The 20,469-nt window shown below is 29.7% G+C and overlaps 4 protein-coding genes across 8 annotated transcripts in view; 2 read left to right on the top strand and 2 right to left on the bottom strand.

The window, feature by feature from the left end:
* The window catches only part of LOC145745891 (uncharacterized), a 50,330-nt gene extending 46,434 nt beyond the window's left edge, over positions 1-3,896 (top strand). Inside the window, exon 77 of the mRNA XM_082564071.1 lies at positions 636-3,896. Within this exon, the coding sequence (XP_082420197.1) occupies positions 636-3,896 (3,261 nt within the window). The remainder of the gene's footprint in view (positions 1-635) is intronic.
* Positions 3,897-4,101: 205 nt separating this feature from the next.
* Positions 4,102-8,805, bottom strand: LOC145745217 (uncharacterized). Its single transcript, XM_082563223.1, has 8 exons — positions 8,659-8,805; positions 8,386-8,494; positions 7,874-8,080; positions 7,502-7,663; positions 6,862-6,965; positions 6,453-6,612; positions 6,139-6,271; positions 4,102-5,975 (listed from the first exon to the last, which is right to left on the bottom strand). The coding sequence occupies exons 1-8, from the start codon at positions 8,759-8,761 to the stop codon at positions 5,379-5,381; spliced, it is 1,575 nt and encodes a 524-aa protein (XP_082419349.1). The 5' UTR covers positions 8,762-8,805; the 3' UTR covers positions 4,102-5,378.
* Positions 8,806-10,830: 2,025 nt separating this feature from the next.
* On the bottom strand, positions 10,831-14,213 carry LOC145745268 (dolichyl pyrophosphate Man9GlcNAc2 alpha-1,3-glucosyltransferase-like). 3 transcript variants are annotated; one of them, XM_082563286.1, is made up of 8 exons: positions 14,083-14,213; positions 13,088-13,262; positions 12,494-12,928; positions 12,230-12,401; positions 11,878-12,012; positions 11,675-11,745; positions 11,324-11,585; positions 10,831-11,151 (listed from the first exon to the last, which is right to left on the bottom strand). In XM_082563286.1, exons 1-8 carry the CDS (start codon positions 14,171-14,173, stop codon positions 10,969-10,971), a joined length of 1,524 nt encoding a protein of 507 aa, XP_082419412.1. In that variant the 5' UTR covers positions 14,174-14,213; the 3' UTR covers positions 10,831-10,968. The 3 variants fall into 3 exon arrangements, with proteins under 3 accessions (XP_082419412.1, XP_082419413.1, XP_082419414.1); XM_082563287.1 differs by lacking the exon at positions 14,083-14,213 and adding an exon at positions 13,663-13,695; XM_082563288.1 differs by lacking the exon at positions 14,083-14,213 and adding an exon at positions 13,397-13,406.
* A 1,159-nt stretch (positions 14,214-15,372) lies between these two features.
* On the top strand, positions 15,373-19,889 carry LOC145745166 (uncharacterized). Of its 3 annotated transcripts, XM_082563170.1 has the most exons (7): positions 15,373-15,390; positions 15,542-17,447; positions 17,602-17,719; positions 17,880-18,002; positions 18,146-18,426; positions 18,601-18,789; positions 18,944-19,889. In XM_082563170.1, the coding sequence occupies exons 2-7, from the start codon at positions 17,401-17,403 to the stop codon at positions 19,251-19,253; spliced, it is 1,068 nt and encodes a 355-aa protein (XP_082419296.1). In that variant the 5' UTR covers positions 15,373-15,390; positions 15,542-17,400; the 3' UTR covers positions 19,254-19,889. The 3 variants fall into 3 exon arrangements, with proteins under 3 accessions (XP_082419296.1, XP_082419295.1, XP_082419297.1); XM_082563169.1 differs by lacking the exon at positions 15,373-15,390 and having other exon boundaries at positions 15,455-17,447; XM_082563171.1 differs by lacking the exons at positions 15,373-15,390; positions 15,542-17,447 and having other exon boundaries at positions 17,857-18,002.
* The last annotated feature ends 580 nt before the right edge of the window (positions 19,890-20,469 follow it).

Here is a 20,469-nt window from a genome sequence, read left to right as displayed (position 1 = left end):
ATATAGCAGTAACTTTACTACTAAATTTGGGTCACGTATGTTGTCCGGTTCTAGACAAAACATAATTACACTACGGCTCTCCCAAATTCTCTCGTCTGGATTATGGTGCGAGGGAAATATCACCTACGGATTCTCTCCTATGGTAAACGGCACGTTGTTTCGTCTAGAACCGCACAACATACATGACCCTAAATTTTATAAAACAATAACAAAATTTGTATTTACAAAAATATAGATATGTTTTTGAGAACATTCATTTTTTTAGCATTTTAAGGAATAAAATTGGGGAACATTAGAATTTTTTTTTGCTTGTCCAATGCGCAGTTGTATGTTGTTTTTTTTTTAAATCAAGTTTTTACAGTGTGAAGCAATAATATTTTTGAGCAAATATAGTATTTTTAAAGAGTGTAACTTTTATTTAGTTTTACAAATTTAGGGTTTAAACTGATTAGAGGATTAACTGAATTTAAAAAAAAACTTCGTAATAGAAATAGAGAAATATTTTAAATGAAATCCAACTAATATCTAGAAACCTATAAACCTATTGTAGCATTATATTTTTGTGTACCATTGCAATTTTTATAAGCTCTTACAAAGGTTTATGCGTAACAAAATTAATTGCTATTTCTGTAAAGGTTTATGGAGATCATGGTATTGTGGGAAAACCAACAACAAATTTTCCCTTCAACTACAGCTCAGTTTCTACAGCCTGGGTCTATGATAAAATAAAGGAAGAAATGCTGTGGTTTCATTTGGTGATACATGGTACTATTGTACCTGGTACCCAACCTATTGTCCGTGAAATTGGATTTTTTGCATCAGATGCGGAATGGCGGTGGTCATATCCGATAGATTGGACCCCTGTGTTACGTTTGGTTCAAATAATCCTTGCTGTAGCACTTGTTTTCGGTGTTTTAACCTATTACTTAGATGTTAAAAAGGCAACAACCGTGGTTCAAGTTCCACCACCAGTAAAGGACCAATCTTTTTTCACACACCATCTTTCATTTGAACTAGAACAAAAGTTAAACAAAAACTGGGCAACTCATATTTTACTGCAACTTGTAGCTGAAAATAAGTTACATCTTCCTGTTGTTTGGCTTAGAGGTAGAGATCAACACAATTTGTTTATTAAAAACGGAAGTCACTGCAAGGTCATGCTCACAATTGATGATGTTTTAAAGCCTGAAAACCTTAACCTTAAGGTTTTGCTTTTAAGTTTATCTGAAGATCAAGGTACTGGCTATACCCGAATGGAAAGTAAGTTACATGTTGATCGTAAAGATGTTACCATCAGTAACATTAAATTATGGGAAAACAAAAGTAATGCAAGATGGCAGTCTAGCAAGAATTGCCACTACACATTATCATCAGCAACTGTTCAAACTTTACCATTGAAACTAGTTGCAAAAGTCCCGTTTGAAACAAGTTTTTTCGTCAAAATCTTAAATTGTCACCTTTTATTCTCCATGTTGCAACTGCCAGTGCATTCTATGTTATCAAGACTTGAAAGGTTGATTATAGCTGTTCTGTTATTTGCAAGCTCAATTGCTATGACAGTGTACTTGCAGGTTAATTTTACACTTATAACACAGATTGAAACACCTCCTACTGTTGATTTAACTTCTAATAATCAACGTTTAGTTGAAACAGATCCCACTGTATTTCAAGGTACAGTCCTTTTTTTGACAATGGGATTAGCTTCTACAATTGTCTGCTGTTTTATTGCTGTTCTTGTTAGATATTTATATGACTTTTCTAAAAAGTTAACTGAGGCCAAGAAAACAAAAGATGACTTTCTTGTTCAATTTTGCAGCCACATTGTGTTTTTTTATGATGGAACGATAAAGTTACCTTTTATGAGCATTCTACGACAGCCTTTAGCAAAATTTTTAAACTTCAATTTATTAGAAAAGCCATGTCGTCATGTGGCAACTTGTATTTCTAAGGATTGTCTTGATGAAGATGCTTTTATTGATTCAAAAGCAGTGCAGAGAAGACCTATGCTACAACATTTAAAAAATGGTGGTAGTCTTTCAGTTTCTCAGGGTTCTGATATTAGAATTTCACCCAAAAATACAGATGTAAATAAATATCCTTCTTCCATAACAAAAAACATTGATTTGACGAAACAAGTACCTAACCAAAAATTTGCGACTAAAAACTACACTGTCCCAACTACAGTTGCACGAAGTGAATCAAGTGGTTCATATGAGTCCACACAGGAAACTATTAAAACCTTAACACTCGATAGCAAAATTAGTTTAAAAAAAAAACTTGACAATAACGACCCTCATTATTCTGACTTGGCCTCCAACTTTACTTTTCCAACAACTTTTTCTAAATTAAGTATTGTAAATGATGACAGTATTGACTTAATAGGTTTACCCCAATCACTAAATTCCCAGGATAATTTAAAGTCAAGTCACCAAAACATTATGCGACCTTCCGGAAAAATGCCAAGAGTAATTACAACCCTGGTTGTTAAAAGTCCTTTATGTCATAGAAAAGTTTCAACTTTAAAATATATTAACAAGCAGCAACAAGCAAAATCTTTGGAGAAAGACCTCATTCCTGTGCAACAAGACTTAATTACAACTAACAATCAGTTAAGTAATTCTCTACCGAAGCTACCCATGCCTCACAAAACCAGCACTACCCCGCCTAAGGTTTCTTCCTTTGAATCTTTTGAAACCAAAATTTCATTAAAAAGTTTAGAATCGACCTCTTCTTCGTTACAGTTAGGTACCTCATCTGTTCAAAATCCCTATAACCAAACTGATAAAAAGTTAAAAATCAAAAGCAATATAAACAAGTTACTCAGTCCAACTTTAGTTGAAACTTGCAAGCCTCCCAAAAAAAATTTTAAATCATCTGTAAGTCACAATATTAATTTGCAAACAAGACTGCCTAAAAATATTAACAAAAAAAACTTACCTCAAAATCAAAATTTGATATCCCAAGATTTAGAATCGCTTACTAATTTAAAGAAAATTGATTCAGAAAATTCATTTTATACTGTAACTAATCAAGAAAATAACAAAGGTAAAATTAAAGCAGATTCCGAAAATTTGACTAAAAATCAGGATATCTCAAGTAAAGTAGTCACTAAATTTAAGAATACAGATTATGATAAAAGCGAAACCGATGTTTATAAATATCAAGAGGATATATTTCATGATGCTCACAGCACTTTAAATTGGCAAGGGATTACATTACACTCAACTACTGCTAATTTACATAAATCGAAACTAAGAAATATGTCGGATATATTTAAAGGAATTGGTTTTAGACATAGGGAACAAAATGTTCCAATTTTAATGCCCTCGGCAGGAATTTTTGGAGTTCGGAAATCAAGAAGTAAGGAAAGCGAAAATAAATTAATGTTTAATACCAACGTTGAAGAAGAAACAAAACCTGCAAAACATTTAAAAACCACAACTCTTAGCAATTTGTTTTTGTCAGATTCCTCTCTAAGTAATGAAGTGAGTAAAACCAGCACTCCTAATCTTTCTAAATATGGTGACAAAGCAAAAATTTCTAATAATCAAGACGAGATTGATTCAAAACCGCTAGTTTTACTTGAAGATAACAAAAAAAAACGCTATGTTGGTCCAGAGCATCACACAGTTAACACTCATTTGTCATTACGAAAACCAATGTGCTATTCTGTTTTTTCAGTAAACTCGTTACTATCTTGGTTTATTTGTTTGATCATAATTGCAATCTGTACCTACTTGGTTTACATGGGTCAGTATTTAAACACCAATTCAACCTGGGATATATACAATGGGGCTTTATCAGCTGTAGGTTTTGTCATTGCAATTACAATGGTGTTTGATGCCTTTGTTGGCTATTTTGTCTTTCATGAGCAAAGTTCAGTTAAACCTATTTAAATTTTTGAAGTGTTTTTGTTATGTTTTTGTTGTTTTTAGCTTGCTTATAACCAAGGTTGTAAGTTTTTTAATAAACTTGATATTAAAAAGAAAAACTAAATATTTTCCATTTAAAAAGTTGAGTAAATTTTAGGTGATAACCATTTAGTTGATCTTAATGGTAATACAAAACCAAATAATAAATCAGGTAAATTGCATAAAACTTTTTAATTGCGACCAAATTTATATACCTACACTGCTGTGCAAAGCAACAAAAATAAAAAACAACAGGTTCATGCACAATTCAATTTTTTATCTTTATTATTTTAAGGTATTTTATGTCAAATAAATTCTAAGGCGACTCAACCCAGTGACAACTTATCCCTAGACAAACCAACCTGATGACACATTTTGTTTGATTATTGTAATACAATAACACAATATTGCAATACAATAAACCCTTATAGATTAAATTGTATTTTGTTGAGTTGAATTACCAGCATTTTAATTTCTAGATTAACTTTAAAGAACACATTTTTGCAAATTCAATAATTTATAGAGAACACAATTTTGCAATTTGTTTTTATCACATCAGTACATAACACTGAACAAGAATATATCGTAAATACAAAAACAACTGAACTGAACTGATTATATATTAAAATTCAACAACAAAAACTACAAAATCGCACTACGCTTTTTACTTGAATATCAACTTATAGAACACCAAAAAGCAGCTCATAACCACCTACTGCAACTTATAATTCAACATTAAGTGAAAGTAGTATAAATTTTTTTAGATACCGATAAAAATAAGTAAAGCATGAAGTGGTGTAAAAAGAAAACCACTTTTTCTAACACCTATGTTTATAATAAAAAAAATTGCTACTGATTACATTCAAAAACAATTACCTATACATTTAAAATTGATTTGGAAAAAATTTAAAATGGCAGTGTTAATTTAAACAACATCGTAACTTAGCAACAAAAATCACAAAAAGGTAAGTTACTAGGCTTCAATTTAATTGAATAAGCTATCAGGTATCAATGACAAGCTTGTAAAAACAAACATGTATTAACTTGTGCCACTTGTTTGGTGTTATATTTTACTTACACATTGTTAATTAAAAGCAAAATATAAACAAGTCTAGGCAAAAGTGTAAAATAAATTGTGTGATAAATAGACTGATTTTTTTTTAAATTGTAATGATAAAATTCATGTTTTAAAGCTCATTGTAAATAAACATCAATTAAAATTGTAAAGATTAAAACAACATTTCATTAAAAAAAGGCGTTTAAAATGACAGGCTTTACAAAATATTAAGGAACAACAGTGACTTAAAACATACAGACAAGGAACATTCTTAATACATTAAAAAACACAACATCTTTTCTTTGATTAACAGTAAAAATAAGAACCAATTGATTATTTTAAAAAATGTAAAGGTTTATTGCCCATGTGTGCTCTTGTGTAGTTTCCTTTTCTAAGGCAAAACTCTTAACTTATAACGATAGTTTTCGGGAGGGTGGGCTTGCTGCAAGTTGCATTAATGCAAGTGCTCCATTCCAGCGGTCAACTGGTTCGCCATTTTCCTTGCTTACATTTTTATTTACATCAGTGTCAGATGGAGAGAGAGACTGACATCTTACAATTACACTGCAAGTGTTACTTTTTGGAGTTTTTAACATTGTATCAGATTTTAAGTAGTCTGGAATTAACTTGGTTTGCGCTTTTATAGGTGATAGTTTTGGTGGTTTGCAATCAACATTTAATTTTCGCTTTGGAGAGATTGAACTTACTGGGGGCAAAATATTGGATAAAGACAACGTGCTTTTGTTGAAATTTTCTTGTTTGTCTTCTTGGTTTTCTTTTAGAAATTGGTTGTATGCTAGAATTCGTTTTTTTACAGGCTGTCTTGGATCAATTTTCATTTTGTTTTGATTGATTCTTTTTGGTGATAATGGTATTCTTATTGCTGCTGGTTCTGGAATATTATCCTCCAGCATTATGTTTTTGTATTCCAAGTTTTCATCAGTTAGAAGTTGTCGTTTTACGGAGGACTTACGGGGGCTTGGTATTTTGTTTGGAATCATCTGATTCTGTAAAAAACTACAATTAGAAAGAAATTGACGTAAGAGTTCTTATCACAAATTATTGTAAATGTAAAATTGACATTGAAACTTAAATGATTGCATCACTTTTTAAAATTTATTCTAAACCAATTGAAACTATAAAAATCTTTACAACTAACAAATTATGTACCATATTTTCAGCTGTTATGGAATTTTTGCTGATGTCAGGTTTTTGAATATTATATTCCTCGTCCGAACTTGTATATGTTTCAGAAGACTCGCGTTTCAAGTGAGGTCGATGTGGTGTGTTTGTTCTATCCAACCTGTTTAAACTTACGAGTTGAGTCTTTATTTACTTCGACCCTTTTACTATTTTTAACACAAAGTACACTAACAAAATTTTATTTAAAACACATCTTAATTGGGTTTAATAAAAATAAATTGTATAAAAATCCCCTTTAAGTTTTGACAATAAAAACTTCATATTTGCAACAATTTTTGGACCTTGATCTCACGTATTTGTCCAACCACTCTGCAATTGAGCTATCTTGTTTATTGCCAGTGACAAGAAGTCCTTCCAGAGCACCCTGGTCATCTCGAATAAGTTTTGCTCGTGGATGATCTGGACAATGACGGTTTGCATGTGTAAAACGAACTATGCAATCTAAATAAAAAAGGTTAGCATATTTTATTTGATTTACATTTTTACAATTACTGCAACATACAAGAACATAAACAAATTTTTTTTAAATATATATAACAAAGAAAGTGTTGCCTATAAGTGTATATCAAAATTTAGAATTACAGCTTCGCATTTTATTGTAAATTGTTCAATTTTCTACACAAATAAAAAAATAGATGAGACACTTAATTTGGAATAAAAAGTTATGATTGTTTATTTTTTTTAACATACCAATTTCTGAGCATTTAAATGGCTTTTCACCAGAATGTAATCTTTGGTGGGTTTTTAGTTGACCACTTTGAACGAATGATTTCGTGCAATTTGGGTAATCACATCTGCAAAAATTAAAATGCTTTGTTAAACAAGTAAACAAAAAAAAACAAATTTTTACCCTCGTGGCAAGTAAATGTAAGTTGCATTTAAAACTAGAAAAAAAAGAACAATTTTAAATTTCGCGCCCTCGTTTAATACTCCTTTATCTTATAGTGGGTGCTTTAAACAGTAAGTACTCTTAAAACTACTTGTTCTTCAATTAAACTTAAAAAATATCTCTCCGAATTGATTCATACAAGCACTATTTGAAATTTTGTTTTATTGATTTGTACATGAACTTAAATAATTGGCGCGAATTTCGATAAGCAAACCGGTGGCAAAAAATACATAAATTTAAAGCGGGCTCCTGTAATTAAATTTAAATTTTCTTTGGAATCCCTTATGCCGCCAGCGAATAGTTTACTATGTTTTTTTTAAAGTTTTTAAAAGATACCATAGCAATTTTATGTCTGTGATTTTTTTGTTTATTAAATCAGATTATGCTGGATTTATTTAATTAAACATGGCACAACAGATTATCTTTTAAATGTAATTTTACCTGTAAGGTCTCTCCCCAGTGTGAGTTCTTAAGTGAGCTTGTAGTGATTTTTCTCTTGGGAAAACACGGTGGCAAACATGACATCTGATCGTACAAGTTGAGTTGGTTCCGAAATATTGTAAAGTTGAAATTACATCAGCTCTCGGCCGGCCACGTTTTGAACTTAAATGTCAAATTGTAATTTATTTAATCAACTATTCAATGAGCAAAATAATATTCTTTAACTCATTTTTCAAAATAAAAGTTTAAAAAAATATTAAATTCCATAAAACTTTTATCGGAATAAAGATTGTTAACTTGTTAAGTATAAATAGTTACAACATACCAAACAAATTTTAAATGTATGTAATAATTTAATTTTTTTACTCTCACCCTGTAGGTGTTGAAGTTATGAGGGTGTTTGAGTGTGACAATACACCTGCTACAGTTGACCCAATGGTCGGGCTATTGGGGGTCAAAATGTTTGGGGAAGAAGCAACATTCATGGAGGGGGACATAGATTCAGAAGTTAGAACTTCATGGTGGGTGTTTGGTGTAGCTGGGCTTATAGGTGGGGTCATTGGTGAAATCCCAGGGTATCTGGCAATAAAAAGGGGACATTTTAAAAAAAAAAATCATCGTCTACATTATTAGTGTTTTTTATAAAATAATTGTTATTGAAAGCTTACAGTGTATATATATATATATAAATATAATAATGTAATGGTTTAACAAGATTAAAAACCTAAATTATTACATCATAGATAACATACATTTTAAAAGTAACCAATAAAATTTCATTTTAAATTCTATTACTTAAAAGAAGAATAAAACTCACAAAAATGTTTATTTTACCCATTTTGTGAACTTTTAAAATAAAGTTAAATTGTTTAAATATAAAATACCTGTGGATGGGAGGTAATCGAACAGCTGGAAAATTGTCTGGGGGTGATGGCCAAAGTTGCCATCTATTTGAATACATCATTAAATTCTTGTATGCATTTGGGCCTTGACCTTCAAGTATTAAAATGTAAATATTAAAGCCACAATAAATGCCAAAATACTTACTTTAACATCGCCTTTTTATAATTATGTAAATATAATACAAAGTTTATAAATTTAAGTTTTAATAGTTAGTCGTTATATTTAATAGTTGGTCGTTATATTGTTACTCTTACTATATTCAGGATATCTTGGTATTAAATGTTGTTGTAATTTGTTTGGGGATTGCATCATAACAGATTGATCTTGTAAATGGTGGTATGGAAAAGCATAAGACATTGCTATATATTATCTCCCCTTAAATTTAAGTTTTAATTAAAAAAATAAATGCCTAAAAAATAAAACACAATTAAGATTTATATTTTTTTATTTAATAAGTTTTTTTTTTAAATTTAATTTGTTAACTTACCAACAATATATAACAAAAGTGTTAAATAACATAAAATATGTACAAAAATTAAAGAGCGCGTAAGCTAATACTGTAATATTACTAACTCGCTTGTTTTTAATACATTTATTATCCTAATTGATATTTCCTTGTGCAACTATAAACTGATAAGGCACACGTGATATATTCGCGCGTTTTTTCCATGTCATATTTAATAATTAACGACAGGCACATAACCGGAAATCTTTCACACTTTATTTAAATAAAAAATTGTTGTGCTTCGATATTAGATCGACATTGTTATTTGTTTCGTGTTGACTTTTTTTAGATATCTATGAAACAAGTTTCTAGTTATTCTTTAGATTCCCTATAAAAGTATTTCCAGCTAAAACTTCTTACATTTACTCTGCCCCAACTACACACGTCCGGACTATAATAAATAATATTTCGACTTTTAAAAGGCACACAGTAAAGCAGGGCAGCATGCGCTACCCTTCCCGCGTTTAGCTGAACGACAAACAAACCGGGCCAACCAAACGAGAGAACGAGAATAGTTTGGTTTCGCGCCGAAAAGAACATAACTAAAACTGCGATCACGTGGTCGTTATACGAGTCACCATACGAAAAAAGGGCAAAAATTAAATCCCCGTCTATCGCGTTGCGTAAACAAATACAGCGCATTTAACCGTTTGCTTTTACCGGGAATTCGCCAAGCCAAGACTAGTCGGCTTGGGTATTTAAAATCCGGTTTTGTTTGGCTAGTTTCTCAACGTTTTCTCTTACAGACTGACGCTGGTTATATAATTAATTTGGACGACTTAAAAGGTTATTTAAATGCGAGCGTTTTAACGTGTTGAAACTCGCTTCGTTTAATTTATAAAACTATCGAAAACAAAAAAAAAGTATCGCAATAATAGATTTGTTTTTTAGAAACAAAAATGTTTTTGAATCCAATAAACATAAAATTGATAATTTATTTTTGCACCAATACCAAGAATTTAATATTTTAATGTTTAAATCTTCTTAAACGTGTTTTAAACTATCCATAAATGTGACATCGTTGTGTCGCAAACTTGTAATTGTTCGGCCTGTAAGCCGTATACCCAAAGGTGGGCACCAAACCGTTAATGCGTTAATCGTTAATTAACGAAGTTGACTTTTTCGTTAAAATTTAACTTTTAAGTTAACTTTAAAAATCATAAACGGATCTCGTAATTTTCGTAACATTGATGTGTTTCCGTTAGATAAAGTACGTAAGTACCAAAAATGTCTTAAATATACGAATTTGTATTTACGCAGCTTGTAAACGCTGTTCCCAAAGATAAATAACGTGGCATTGTTGCGGCTCGAATACAATTTTTTTTGCCTTTAATTCGATTGCATGGCCGGTATACAACATTTTGGTAACGTAAGATGGTATGTTTTTATGCCATATTTTTATTAGTTGATGTCTTCTTGTTATGTGTTTGGGCTTTCTGTAAACGCCGGCCCCAAATAATACGATATTGTTTTTGCTCGAATCCCAAGCCTATTGGCCCGTAGTCTAATAACATATCGGCTACAACACATAACCGAACGTGTAGTATTTTGGTTACAAGTTACACAAAGTTTTTTTGTATATATCGTTATGCTTGATGTAAAAAGGTCGGAAATGCGCGACCTATACATAAAGTAACATCAGTTACCCTGACAACCCAGTCTTGATTTGCTTGTGGCAGTTTGAGATATTATAGAAACTATATTTGCCTGATAATTAAGCTGCTGATTAGCTGCCGGCTCAGTAAGAGTTAATACCGTTTATAGCGCCCTGCTCAGGGGCGCTACAGCATAAGATCACTGGGGATCAAACCCAGGACCTCATGTAGTGTAAAAAAGATTCTAACCTCTACACCACGCCGCCGGTTCTACCGCCCACTGACGACAAACATTTTACACTATTTGATCGTTTATTAATTTTCAAAAGTGAACACACCAATAATTTTTATTAAAGATTGCAAATATATACAATAAAGCATGTGTTTAAAATATCAAAAATGCAAGTATGTTGGTATAACTTATTGCTACTCCAGTTAAACATAACATTTATTCATGGTTTTGCCTATAATCCCTTATCTAAAGTTTCGACAAACTGTAAAATATGAAACAAGCCGCTAAAACTTAAAAATAAAACGCATGATAAAGTTGAAATCATAACAGGTACAAGATCAGGATATTTTTTGGGTGGCTGGTAAAAATCCGGCAGTATAATTAGGATGTAAAATATTAAAGTTGACATCAAAAACTATAAAACAATAAAATATATTAACAAATCGTTATTCAATTTTAAATTGTTATGCTATATTTTTTAAACATGTCTTTTACTAATAATATTTTTTATCGTGACACGTTTAGTTTAAATGAACAATAAATACCGCTACCAAAGATAATGCAAAAAATTTTTAACTAAAGCTTACCAAATTTCTTATCAGAAATATCAAAATTGAACAGGTCTGACTTTTTAGGTTTAGAACACCAATAGATCTTAAGGCATTTTGAAATGATTTTTTACTGTAGCCATGGTGTTTATGTGATATGATTAAATACATAGTCGTTAAGACAAGTTGTTGTAATATAAGACCATCTTTGCGCAGTAGTGGGCTCATGCTAAATATTGTAACATGTAGGAACCAAGACACGAACAAAGGGGGCACAATAGAATATAGAAGACAACCTGAACTGAAATCATTAAAAGTTGACAGTTATAGTAATTTAAAAGATATATTTATAAGAAAAAAAATTTTAACCTTTTTTTAGTAAAAACTTACAGAGCAGCAATAAGAATGGATTTTTCGTGAACTTGAAACGAAAACAGGAAAAAAATCAGTGACACATTAACCTAAATATTACATACAAGCGATAAAGCTTTGCTTTTATTTTATTTAAATTTATATGTTCTCAACCAAACGATTTATTTTTTGTTTTTAGATTAATACACTTTTTTTTCTTACATAAATTTAGGAATAGTTACCAATGACAGTTTTAGGTTTCTAGATGTCGGTTTAGCTAGCACATGTAGACAGGAAGGCAAGGATAATAGTAATGTTGTTATTGCACATATTTTAAACATTGATTGCTGATCCCATATATCTTTTAATTTAATTACCTTAACAAACATACAATTTTTTTATTATTTTAAAATGAAATGCTCACCATATTGCAACAAGGTTTAATGGCAAAAGCTTTTTAAATAAAAAAACAACTACTATCAACTATTTTTTAAACAAATATTAACAAAAAAATTATAAAGATAATTTCATAGGCTATTTGTTTATTAAAATAAAAAACAAAACCAAGATACCTGACATATCAAAAAAACTTACTGGTGACAATGAACACCAAACATTTGCTACTTTGTCCTCAAATAACCCGCGGTTTACTGGAAATAGCCGACTTAAAACTTGACTGAATAAATCAATTGAGTCCAAATAAGGATACCAAATTATTCCAAATGAAATGATAACTGTTATCCCAATCTTAGCTAGGTTTAAAACACTGTCAAAATAAATATTAATTTTAACAACCTAAGAGATATTAGAAAAAAAATTAGAAAGCTTTAAAGGTATGTATAAAAAGCAATTACTTACCATTTGAGCTTAGGCTTTTGTAAACATTTTCCAAGTAAATAAAAAAATATAGGCAGGGCATGATAGAGTTCCATTTGCTTATAGTTTAAAGACAAACAAAATGCTATAGAGCCAAAAACATTCATATTTTGATCGAATGCTAATACAGCCCAAATCATAAAACCTAGACTAACGTTGTTATATTGAAAATGTCCATAGTCTATTAAAATGATTCCGGGATATAATAAAATCATAACCATATCCGGAAAAAAATTTGTTTTACATGGTTGATTAGAAGTTGATTTTATTTTGAAATAACCCAGTAAAGCAATAGCTGGGTAGAAGATGATCAGATCTGCAATAAGAACTGTATATCTCATAAAAAGTTTATGATTCATAGATTCAATACCTCGGGATGTAATAAGGGAAATCCATTCTGGATTAAAAAAGTTTGCCCTAAAAAAAAACATTGCTTTATTGTCAGTTTATCAAAACCTATTCACATACAGTAATTTCATTAATTTCCAGAGGTAAAAGCTTGTGTCTCTGTATAAAAAAATGTATGCATATAAATTAGAATAATAGTCTAAAATTTAAAAAATTACAATAACTTACACATAACCACATAACCAGCTGTGATATGCAGTTAATGGTGGATAATCAAGTCCCCAATATTGAAGATTGTTAACTGAAGAATTGGTATACCAATCTTTAGCTGGAAGATTATATGTTATTTCCTGCCAATGCCTTTGCGCCTCAAAATCACCAAATAATGGAGGCATATTTTTACCTACACAAAAAACATGAAACCGTTTTATAAGATGGCTAATACTAAAACATTAACTTTCTTCTCTCCAACCTTAATACCTCAACCCGGTAATTTTAAACACACTCCCACCTTAACACCCCGGTAAACACCCCAACCTTAACACCTCGACCCGGTAATTTTTTTCAAAAAGGCGAGTTGGAGGCCGTAAAAAAAATCTATTAGCTTAGGTTGTAGGTGTCCACAGTTTAAAGTGTCTGGCATTCCCTTTAATTAACTGAAAACTTTTTTTAATTTACACATAAACCATAAATATAAGCCGATAAGTTTCAGTTGAAATTGCCTTTTTTAAATATCAAGATCTAAAGTTAGCTGCCTTTACATATTGATATAGGTTTTACAGAATTTGTATAGTTTTAATTACCTATGAAAAACATAGCTCATGTTAACAATTTTGTGATAAATTGATGCTATTTTCTAGCATATTTAGTCTGTTAGTAGGTGGTGTATACATAATTTGGATCTCTATTACTTTCGCATGCCCGAATTTAACAAGGCGTTATAACCTAAGTATGGCAATTGTTCAACCAGACATTAAAAATTAGTTGAAATATGTTTTAATGAGTATAACTTAGTCCGCTTTACGAGTCAGATGTGTTAATGGGTAAACTGAATATGTGAGGGTTAGGGTAAGGGTTTAATTTTTGCAACCTCTTTGTTTAATTACATGTGCCGTATTTCGGTTACACACCCTGTTTATGTAGGGCGTGCGAAACTAATAGAGATCCCATAATTTAACAAACGTAATTATTTACAAGATAGTATTGTCCGAATGTCTACTGACCTGAGTAAGATCCATAAGATACAGACCATCTCAGTAAAATTGACCCCGAGATACAAACTAATAATCCACTTACGGAGTTAAAGCTGTCCATCGTTAAACCAGCTGACCAGAACGTTGTAAACCTACACTTCGCTTATTTGGGAATGTCCCTAAAAAATTGAGCTGTGTAAACCAACAAGGCTTGTGGCATTTTTCGGCACAGTAAAATGACATAATTGTGTAACAGCATTTTATGTCAATTTTTAAAAATGACACAATTGTGTCACAAAAATAACAAAGATATAACGTGTAATAAAAATGGCACGATTATTGTTATAAAACTTGTAAAAAAATAGCAGGATTAATGTGTCAAAATAGTTTTTAAAAATTGTTTATTGGTTGTTATTGATGCAGAAAGTCAAAATTTTATTTAACAAAAAAATTCATATCTTTGAGAAAATAGGTTTCTTGTTTTTTTGCCTGAACACAAAAATACAAAACAAAAAACACCTATGGTCCAACTAACATTGTTCGAAGTCTTAAATACTTAAACGTTAGAACAATAACATTAACGTCGCTAAAATTTACAACAAATTTAAATCTCAGAAAAAGGCAACTATACAATTTTTTCTTATTAGAAAACCTCTAACATAAGTTTAAGCGTGGCCTAAAAATTAAAATCGTTTTTACAATTTTTGGCATAAATTTTTTTTTAAAATGTGTCGTATTTTTGTTTGTTTTTTTTTTGCCATGACAAAATAGTCATTAACTGTGCTTGTTCATGTTTTTTTATATTTGGCAGCGTAGTGTAGTATATATACTTTAGTCAGAACATTTTCCTACCATACACAAGGTCCTGGATTCGATTCCCAGTGATCTCATGCTGAAGCACCCAAAAGTAAGGCACAATGAACGGTACGCTCCTGAGTCAGCACCTAATTAGCAGTTCAATAATCGGGCAATTATATCTATAATATCCGAAACTGCCACAGGCAACTCGAAACTGGGTCAGGGTGTAGTTACTATATGTTTAGGTCGCGCATAAGAATTTTCCACATTGAGGATAAAGATATACACAAAAAAAATAGTGAACCATAACATGTAAACAAACTATAACGAATTTTGCTTTTTTCGGAAATTATTTTATCCTCATTGTCCAAGCTGCCAAAAGTAAAATTTAATAACAAGTCACTTAGCAGCTTAGATTAGTAGGTAGTAACTACCTTGACTATCTTAAAGTTTCCTAAACTAAAAAAGGCTAAAAAGCTGAACTTATTTTTTGTTAGTTTGTGTATGAGAAACGTTTATACAACCGTTGTATAGCCATTGGTATATAAGTTGATTTTTCTTACATAAAAAACTTAAGTTTAACCGAAATTTTTTTGTAGGCTTCTTAATTTTTAAAACTAGTTTCAAATTGCCTTTTGACCATTTTCAATATTATTTCTTAATACTATTGAATCACTTCTCTGTCCTGCAGATAGGAATTTGGTTTTGGATCGTAAAAGTTCCGTTAATTGGTTTATGGCCTAAAAATAGTGCCACTGAAAGTGAACTTTTTGGAGCTTCGATAGTAGAAAGAATAACAGTAGAAAGAAGGCGGTGAACACAGGATTTTTTAAGTTAAGTCAAGTGTTTAAATCATTACACTCCGCTATCAGTATTTACTATAAAAGTATTATTGCTTATTTTGGATAAATTTTCATAAACTCTATTCAACTTTTATATATGAAAATTTTTAATATTAATTTATAATGGTATTGTTACTAATTTGCTAACACGCATTGACTTATTTCACCTCTCAATTTATATAAGTATATCAAATGCTTAAACTTGTTTTTTAAATTTGGGGTTATTAGAATTTTTTTAATATTTAAGCTGCTGATTAAGTGCTGGCTTATCAGGAGTTTATACTGTTTAAAGCACCTCACCCAAGAACTGTGTTACAGCACGATAGCTGTGGAGATCAAACCCATGACTACATGAGTGTAGCAAGTGTTCTGACTACTACAACTAAACCTTGCTGCCCTCAAACTTGTTTTTTTGATATTAATTAAATGTTTTTAAAGATTTCGTTTCATTTTATATTAAGTGCAAATGTTTGTTTTAAAAAACAGATTAAGCAAAAAAACAATTTATTTATATAAAAAATTGAATGCTCTGTTTTTAATACTCAGCAACAACATTCTTAACTTACAAGAGTTTAAATACAAACTAACAAACATAACATCACACTTCAATAACAAAGAGTTTTACCGACCTCTCTTTTCTTTGCAAATAATTTGCTTCATTTTTACATATATCAGAATTTTAACTATTTGTGATTTTTTTGTTCTTTTAAAATTTTTTTTTTTTTAAATTCTGAATTACGGGCAGCGCGGTTAAAAATTTTATACCCCTTTATATAAAACCTAATTTAGTTTGTCTATTGGATATACTCTTATGGCCTGTATTATTGTAAAAAAGGGATAGTGAGATAAAAAATATGCCTTTTTTTGTTATAAATTTGTAACTGTTGTTAAGTCATTCTTATTTATACAAAAAAACTTTGGAAATCCTACAACATAAATATTTAGAATATGTAGTTTGTTCTGTTTAAAAATGGTTTTGTTTCTTAAAATATTAAACTGCTTAGAAACAGTATAACATAAAAAAAATATTAAGATGTAAGAAGTGAATTAATTTTAAAAACACACGTATCTTAATTTAAAAAAAATCAGGAAAATCTAAGCAAGTTGTGAAGCATTTGGCTTTTAATACTTACTTTCTTTTGACCAAAAATTAGTCTCAGTAAAAATTTTAAAAAAGGGAATGTGAAGTTTTTGATCAAATTTCAAATTGAGTTTGATTGAGTACCACTCATGCTTTTTTAGTGTGCAAAAACAATGGAGTTGGCACTCTTTTATTCGCCCACTTGAACAATGTAGGTTTAATGTTTTGCTTGTGTAGACAAGTACTTTCTTTCTTAGGTTTTCAAAGAAAAACAGAAATGTTTTGTATCGATTTTTATTGTAGCAGCAATGAAAACATACATTTGATCAATCAAATTAAGTTTACAATACAAAGGGGCTTTATTATGCTTTAAAAAAGTAAAGCTTTAAAATTAATTAAATTCTTCAGTTTAGAAAAATTATCCAGGTGAAAAGATTTAAACTAGTTTAATTCAACGAAGTATTTTTTTAAAGTTTAAAAGTTAAGTTTTATTAGAATTTTGATTTTAAAACTACACTTGTATTTTGGAAAATTAAGGATTTTTTGAAATAAAAAGTATTGTATAAAATTGTTTTTAGATATATATATAAGTCCTAGCAATAGTAACCTTGACAGTTAATAATTAATATGGAAAGAAGAAAATCTACAAAAAAGAAATCCAAGTCCTTAAAAAGGTTGCCTTTTTTTCATTATATTTGCCCAGTTTCTAATTTTATTTATATATAAACTTGCGTAGTATCTTAAAATTTCAGTTTACATTCAATGAACTAAGTTATCTTGCATATTATTTTAATAAAACATTTCATGATAGAACTTTTTTTTTTTCAGTGACAACATTGATTTAAGTTACTTAAAAGATTACTCAACTGAAAATCCTGACTTTATGGAATACGACTTGCAAGCTATTTACAAAAAAGATGGACTTCAATTTGATGAATGTTGGCAGGTTAAACTTTTAAGAAATTTATTTAAACTGAAAAATGGTTTTGTTTCTTTCTATGATTGAAAATGTTTAAAAGTCATAATTGTGAAATTAACATTTGTTTTATGTCTTTAATTATGTTTAGTTTTATTCTATTTTAGTTTTTTTAATGAAATGTACATAGGAAAGAATGCTTCAAAGGTATCAGTTAATGAAATGTCAGAGGGAAAAAAGGCAAAGTTCTGCCTCTTTAAAACGAGAGAAGTTACAAATTGAAAAAAAATATAAAATTTTATCACACAATCCGGTACATATATATATATATCTGTAAAGTTTTAAATTTTAATTTGGATTTTAGTATTATTATAATAAGTTTTTTTTTATTTATTTACATAATAAAGGCCAACATTTATTTATGTATTTGAAATTTTACTTTTTACTATTTTTTAGGAATTATTATATCCTAAAACTCGAATGTTATTCGAAGATAACAAAATTCTTGCCAACAACCTTCTTAACTCTTCACTACTCACGGGTAATCATAACTACTCATGTCAACCACATTTAAACTCCCCTACACACCCGTTGTTGCCACTTTCAACAATAGAAGCAGAACCCCCACCTGGAGGACCTCCTAGTGAAGTAGACGGGCCCCAGCAACTAGGTGTAACCCTAGATTCTAAGTTAATGATTGAGGATGATGAAATAAATGAATTACCCAGCAAATACAGGTTTGGTTGGTATTTCGTAATCAAAAGGATTTTATTTACAGTACACGAATGTGTCAATATTGAGTAAATGCTTTAAAAAAAGATAATGTAATTTAAAAGATTAAAAACAGTTTACTGAAAAAATGATCTTTTATATTAAAGAGTCTTGTAATTTTTATTATGGTATTTTTTTAGGTTTACTTTGCGTAGCAACTTTAAAGATGAGAGTTCCCAAGTTCACAATCAAGCCAGTTTAATTAGCAGACCCAACACAGCATGTAGTTCCTACATACCATCCACCCATAAGTCCTTCAGCTCAAAATCTGTTAAGGATAGTTTGTGTAGTAGACCTAGGTCTAGCTGCTCTATACCAGGAAAAACTAAGCAAGTTTTTTTGTGAAGTAGACTTAAAAACAGTAATCACTAATGTTTTCTAATTAAACCCTAAATTTCTTCTGTTTTTCTGTAAACATTATTGTTATTTAACCTAGGTTTTTATTCTGTTAAGCATTTTTAATTTTTTTTAAACTAAATTTAGATACATTTTAATTAAATCAAACACCCCGACTAAGACTAACACACGTACCCCTAGCCCAACAAAGTTGGAAGAAACATTGCTGCGTCAGCGTTTTCCTGTGCAGCATCTTGCTCTTATGAAATCTCTTGGTGTTTCTTATGACTCTACCATAACCAAGTGGCAGGAAGAAAAACAAAACAGATCTACCAATTTTAGGCCAAAGTCAGCAAAATCCAATGGTAGTGCACCTTTGTCAAGGGATTTGCATCAAAAAAATACTCAACCAATTCATGGAAAGAGTAAATGTTATTTTAGCTTGGATAGTTTTTAAATGTTTATGTACACTACTTGCAATGCCTTTTTTAAGTTTTTTATATATTTTTACAATAACATTTTAGCTAATGTATCCATTATACCATTTTTCATATTTAGTTGTATGTAGCTAGCTTTTTTATACCGTTTTTACTAGAATAACACTGTATTGTAACTACTGAATACTGTGAATATTATTGAATATAAATTAAAATTATTAAGGAAAATTTATTAAAAAAAAAAAACAAACAAAAAGTTAGCATGAAGGCAACGAAGTTTGTTTGCTGCATTTTTATTTGTAAAAGTTTAAATTGTGTGATCAGATTTGCAGTAAATAGTAAATGATAAATTGTAAAAAAGTTTTTTCTTTGTAAAGAGGTGTAAAATACGAATAATTTTATATTTATAAGGAAACTTTCAGTTTTATAATATTTAAATATTTTTTAATATTACGTTATTACAGTTTTCTAAAATTTTCTTTCCAACTTGAAGTGCTTTATAGCATTAATTGCTTCGGTATAAACTTTAGTAACGATGATGCCTCAAACAAGTAAACGTACATTTGATAATTTGTATGGGCATAAGATTTAATAAATATGTAGTTATTTATTAAATAGCCTAGTGATTTTCCAACATTAATAAACAAACCTAAGCTGTATAACATTGCGTGACCTAATTCTTAAAAATAAGTTAGTGAGGCAACACTGAATAATACAAACAATAATAATGATGATAACAATATGTTTCGAAATTTAAGATTTCGAACCGTAAAATGATTATTTGCTAACAGCTAAATGTAACAATAAAAAAAAAATTATATTTAAAAAATATGTGTTTGTTTTTTGTGAAGCTTTCGTTCGCTAATGACGTAGCCTATACGTTGCATAAGTAATAAATTCGTTAACTTCAACTAATAAAAAATCCGTACAGCATAAAAATTTTTAGGGTTTCGTATTATTTATTTGGTTACTAATTTAAGAAAAGCTTACGAAATGTAAAAACATTTTTTATAAAAATACCGTTTTTTTGTAAAAATTATACATTAACAATAAAACTTAGTAAACATACAAGAAAAATTTAAAAAATAAAGTAGCAGCTTAACCTTTTTTTCAGTGGGTGTATTTGTTTTTTTAGCGTACCCTTTTTTTTTTTTATTACACATAAAACCATATATAATAAAAGTCCAATACTAACAAAAAAAAACATTTGTTAACCTTAAGTAAATTTTTTTTTAT

This window comes from Corella eumyota, chromosome 3, assembly GCF_963082875.1.
Source record: "Corella eumyota chromosome 3, kaCorEumy4.1, whole genome shotgun sequence".
In the NCBI taxonomy this organism is placed as follows: domain Eukaryota; kingdom Metazoa; phylum Chordata; class Ascidiacea; order Phlebobranchia; family Corellidae; genus Corella; species Corella eumyota.
Note: the sequence above shows the minus strand (reverse complement) of the source record. Positions and strands in the feature narration are given on the sequence as shown.